Source organism: Phaseolus vulgaris, chromosome 5 (genome assembly GCF_051622355.1).
Source record: "Phaseolus vulgaris cultivar YP4 chromosome 5, ASM5162235v1, whole genome shotgun sequence".
NCBI lineage: Eukaryota > Viridiplantae > Streptophyta > Magnoliopsida > Fabales > Fabaceae > Phaseolus > Phaseolus vulgaris.
Genome location: NC_143502.1, coordinates 21,615,613 through 21,621,032, shown reverse-complemented (window position 1 = coordinate 21,621,032; position 5,420 = coordinate 21,615,613). Strand labels below are relative to the sequence as shown.

Below are 5,420 nucleotides of genomic sequence, written 5' to 3'. Positions count from 1 at the left end.
TGTTGAACAGATTCATAATGGGTGGAAAGAGTTTTGGTGCAGCAGCGTTGCTTCTGATCCTTCTCAATGTGGCTCATGGAGGAAAGACAAGCCCTTTCATGAGGAAGGTAAGGAGAACAGAGGATATGCCGCTTCACAGTGATGTTTTCGCCGCACCTTCTGGCTACAATGCTCCTCAGCAGGTATCTCTTTTTCTTCTCATTTCTTCCTTTTTTACTATCATAACTCCCAATTTCTTAGCTTCAACTTTTTCTTAATAACTTCAATCACAACTTCAAAACACAACTTCAAAACTCTCTCATATATTTTTAAATCAAAACACCTTCACTTCTCTTTCTTCATTATAAACCTCTACTTTAACTAAAAAAACGTTAACCTAAATACAAATATTACAACTATTTCATCTCACATTATTATTTATTTTATTTTATATAAATATAGATTAAAAAATATAAAAGACTCAACTTTGATTTATCTACTTGATATAAGAATTCATAGATAAATAAAAATTATCTATTTGATATAATAGTTCATAGATAAATCAAAAGGGCGTCTTTTATATTTTAAATTTAAATTTATATTTATATATATTTTATAGTAAATTAAATAATAATGTCAGACTAATATTTCTATCTTTTTTCAAATTTAATTTAGCGTACCTGAATAAATCAAATTAGTTTAATTTTGGATTAAATTGTTTCAGTTCAAGTATTATAGTTGGATTACGTATATTTTTATAAACTCTAAAGTGATCAACAACTGTAAGTCAACTTAGAAATATTAAAATGATATTAATTGTTTTTTAATATATAATTTCTAAGTTTATTGAACTATTGTTCGTGAGTTTCGTATTTATAAAAAATACACAATTCACTTATAAGGGTCTCTTGAACTAAAACAATTTAACCTAAAAGAGAATTAGAATAATTTGATTTATTCCGATATGTTAGGTTTTGAAAAAATTAGTACAAATATTATGCTTATTTGGTCTAATAGTATTATTTATTTTATTTAAAAAATATATAAATATATATTAAAAAAATAAGAGCCAATTTTGATTTATCTATGAATCAACACAACATGATTCATGTGCATAATTTGAGACCATGTGGGAAGGGTCATAATCGTATTCATGTGGCATTAATTCATGTGCTTAATTTCACACATGTGGCCTTCATTCGTGTGCTTAATTTGTTTTGCAGGTTCATATAACAATAGGTGACCATGTGGGAAGGGCCATGATTGTATCATGGGTAACCGTGGACGAACCAGGAAACAGTCTAGTACAGTACTGGAGTGAGGATAGCTCGCAGAAGAGGGAGGTGGCCAAGGGAAATCATGTTACCTATAGATTCTTCAATTACTCCTCTGGTTTTATTCATCACTGCACCCTTAGAGATTTAGAGGTAAGAGATCATTGGTTGCTGCATGCTATGCTATGGTTCTTCCAAAGACAAATATTTGTTCATTGAATTCACCATGTTTTATGAGTACCACTCTTAACTCAACTTTTTCATTTTCGCAGTTTAACAAAAAATATTATTATGAGATTGGAATCGGGCATACAATAAGACAATTTTGGTTTATGACCCCTCCTGAAGTTCACCCAGATGCACCTTATACATTTGGCCTCATTGGTAACTTTGTGTTCTCTCAAAACTATAATGTTTATTTGATTTACACGTACTTTAGTAAACTATAATGTTTATACATCGAGGTTTAAGAATGTCAGTTAATTTTACATGGTGGGGCTTTTGTTTGCAGGGGATCTAGGTCAAACTTTTGATTCAAACACGACCCTTGCTCACTACGAATCAAACCCTCACAAAGGGCAGGCTGTGTTGTTTGTGGGAGATCTCTCTTATGCAGATAATCATCCAAATCATGATAATGTCAGATGGGATACATGGGGACGATTCGTAGAAAGAAATACTGCTTATCAACCCTGGATTTGGGCTACAGGGAACCATGAACTTGACTATGCTCCTGAGCTTGTAAGTTCTCTAATGAATTGAGGACCTAAGACTTCATTAAACTATCCAAACACATACCACTAAAGTTATTTCTTTGGATTATTTGTGAAGTTTTAATCACAAAGTAATTACTCAAATTAGAAATTATGACTCTCGTGTTATGCTTCTTCTACCAAGTGCTAATTTGAGTTCAGAAGTAAATTCTAAAGGGCGAAATTGTGATACTTTTCAGGGTGAAACGGAACCTTTTAAACCTTTCAAGCACCGTTATCATGTCCCTTACAAAGCATCAGGAAGTACTGAACCCTTTTGGTATTCTGTCAAGATAGCTTCGGCGCACATAATAGTGTTGGCTTCATATTCAGCATATGGTAACATTTTTAATACACACCCTTTTTCTCTTGTCATGCTTAAAAAAGATTTATCTTGACTTTACCTTTTAACGTTCAAGTTTTGCTTAGTGGTCATAACCTTTTCTGCACTAATATAATTTTCCTTTCGTAGGTAAATATACTCCCCAATATGAATGGCTTGAGGCAGAGCTAAAAAAGGTTGATAGAAGCAAGACCCCTTGGTTGATTGTTCTTGTGCATTCACCATGGTATAATAGTTATACTTATCATTACATGGAAGGGGAAAGCATGAGGGTAATGTTTGAGCCTTGGTTTGTGAAGTACAAGGTTGATGTTGTGTTCGCTGGTCACGTCCATGCCTATGAACGAAGTGTAAGTGCTACAAATTGTCCCTAAGCCAGGCATCTAATTTAAAATTTGAACAAACATACGCAGCTTATGATTAGGCCACAGAATATTCTAACCACTATTATTATGCACCCTCATCAGGAACGTATATCCAACATTGAATACAACCTTGTTAATGGTCGATGTGGACCTGTGAAGGACCTGTCAGCTCCTGTATACGTAAACATTGGTGATGGAGGGAACATTGAAGGCTTAGCAACGAAGTAAGCTCTACAGAATTTTTCTTCTTTGTATTATCAACTTAATTCTCTTCTGTATGAGGCTTAGTTTGATCGATGATGTGTGTCTTTTCTTTGCATTGCAGCATGACAAATCCACAACCTGAGTACTCTGCATATAGGGAAGCAAGTTTTGGGCATGCCATTTTCGAAATAAAGAACAAAACACATGCTCACTATAGCTGGCACCGAAATGAAGATGACTTTGCTGTTACAGCTGATTCCATGTGGTTTTTCAACAGAGTCTGGCATCCTGTTGATGATTCCACAACCAATTGAACCAATCAAAGCTTATAGTATGTTAGAATGCTGTTATTTGTCAATCTGTTAGTTGGGATTGGAAAAGAGATATGTATATTCTCGATTACGAATACGTAGGGCCTTTTGCATTGCAATATAGTGTGACCTTTTAATTTTTCTAAATTATCACTTTCATAATGTATTCTTAGTTAATATAGTTTTGTTATTGAAGTAAACTCCATTTTTTTCTTTGGTCAAACCTTATTTTGTTTCCCACGTTTTAATTTCTATTTTTTAATAAAAACCCTGACGGTTTCTAAATTAGGTGACTATTTCTTTTAGGAGTTGATTTGGGTGTTTATTTAAATAGGGCTTGTGTGTAGATATTGGAAAAAAAAGTTAAAACAATTTGTGGTATTTGCTATGCACTAAATGGGTGGAAATGAGGTATTTTGAAGTGGTCAAGCTTCCAAATAAGAAGCCATTGGGTGTAACTGCAAATATATAAAAATAAGAAATGTTCAATATTACTCATGTCATCATGGAGATGGGTCAACTACAAAATTTAGTTGTATCTGTATATTGAACATGCTCATTAGTCACTGAATTGATCGGGTGATTTGTGTTGCCTCTCTGTAAATGAGGCTTTATTAACCTTAAATGCTGGTTTCCAAGTGAAATTGAAACATGATTAAAAACAGCAATCAAAAGATTCTTATCTCCCATCCTCTTGTTCAGATATCACAATCTTAGTTAAGAATTCAGAACAAATCTGGAATTGTGATGAACTCAAAAAACCACATATATTATTAGTATCTGCCTACCAAAACATATCTTGACAAAGTGAATGAAGAAAACTGCCCAGTTGGGTCTAACTTCAAGAAATCACAACCATGAGATGGATACGCAATAAAGCCTAATTGCACAGCATATTAATCACACAAAATGGAAAACAAAGCAAAAGTTCAATACTTTATTGCAAGAATATTTCCGATTCCTATGATTAAGTGCCAGACCGCATACCAATGTTATCACTATCATCAGACAAAGCAATAGTACACAAGTATATCACTGGTTTAAGTTTTGTCTAAACATCACCGGTTTTCTTATTACAACAAATTTTCAGCTTTCAAGAGACAATGATCTGAAACCAGATCATTCAACTGCAAAAATACTGAAACCATTCATAAAGAATATAGAATAATCTAAGTTCATTGGATTGTCAGACTAGATTATACAAAACATCCAAAGAAAAAAAGAAGAAAAAAAGAAACAAAAAGAAATAGAAAATCAAGCCATGGACATGTTAGAGAGTCTACTAGGGGTTGGTCTGAAATTCAACCATCTAAGTCCTAAACGTTTTGGTGGTGTCAGTGCTCTCCTCAGGATCTCTTTGCTCGCCACGCGCTTCTTCTTCTCCCCTGGAACTACGTATCCGTGCCGCGCGCACCGAACCGAACCAGGCCGGTTCGCGCAGGTGCAGGCCGGTCTGGACCGGGGAACCACTGCCAAGTACCCACCTTTATGCTGTCCATCGCTTAAATCACCCACCATTTGCCCGGCAAAAGGCATTTTTGGTGGAAGTTCCGAACTTTCCTTGGTTTGTTGCTGAAGGGTATCTTGCATTTTCCCTACCGAAGGAGGATTTGAAAACTGTGTATGTGGTTTTTTGAAGATGTGGATTTTGATTTTGTTTTTTGAAAGTATGGATTTTTATATTGAAAGTGGGTGAAGGGAAGAGGTTTGATTGAGTTGTGATTTAGGGGTTAGGAATCCTTGACCAGTTGGAAGAATTGGTAATGGGATTGTTGTGTTGGTTAGGAGTGTGTATAATAAATGGGGTGAGTGACCAAAATGCTTGATTTGACCAATACTTATGAGGCGTGTGTAAGCTTGGAATTTGGTCAATTTACAAGTGCTTTGCACACATATTTGAAATTGTAACGTTTGAAGTGGAAAACTAAAACTAAAACTAAAACTAATTGTGTAATTGGGTAGGACTTGTTTGGCACGCTTTGGAGGTGGAGGAAGTGAGAAGAACGTTCCCAAAAGATTGTTGATAACTGGCACTGGGCCACCAAGCCCACTTGACATTGATGGAGGGCACATGGAGATAAAAGATTAATCATAATGGAGGAGAATCAGCTTCCACATATCATATAAAGACCAAATTTTGATCACAAAATGCGCTATACAGCTAAATCCCATCACAGAAGCTTAGTTGGCTA

At 34.9% G+C, this 5,420-nt stretch overlaps 2 protein-coding genes across 2 annotated transcripts; one reads left to right on the top strand and one right to left on the bottom strand.

Moving 5' to 3' along the window:
* On the top strand, positions 1–3,451 carry LOC137835304 (purple acid phosphatase 2). The gene is made up of 8 exons (XM_068643751.2): positions 1–182; positions 1,203–1,406; positions 1,526–1,637; positions 1,765–1,994; positions 2,206–2,344; positions 2,478–2,698; positions 2,816–2,937; positions 3,039–3,451. Exons 1-8 carry the CDS (start codon positions 18–20, stop codon positions 3,229–3,231), a joined length of 1,386 nt encoding a protein of 461 aa, XP_068499852.1. The 5' UTR covers positions 1–17; the 3' UTR covers positions 3,232–3,451.
* A 928-nt stretch (positions 3,452–4,379) lies between these two features.
* LOC137835305 (uncharacterized) lies at positions 4,380–4,962 on the bottom strand. Its single transcript, XM_068643752.2, has one exon. The coding sequence runs from the start codon at positions 4,816–4,818 to the stop codon at positions 4,483–4,485; it is 336 nt and encodes a 111-aa protein (XP_068499853.1). The 5' UTR covers positions 4,819–4,962; the 3' UTR covers positions 4,380–4,482.
* Positions 4,963–5,420: the final 458 nt, after the last annotated feature.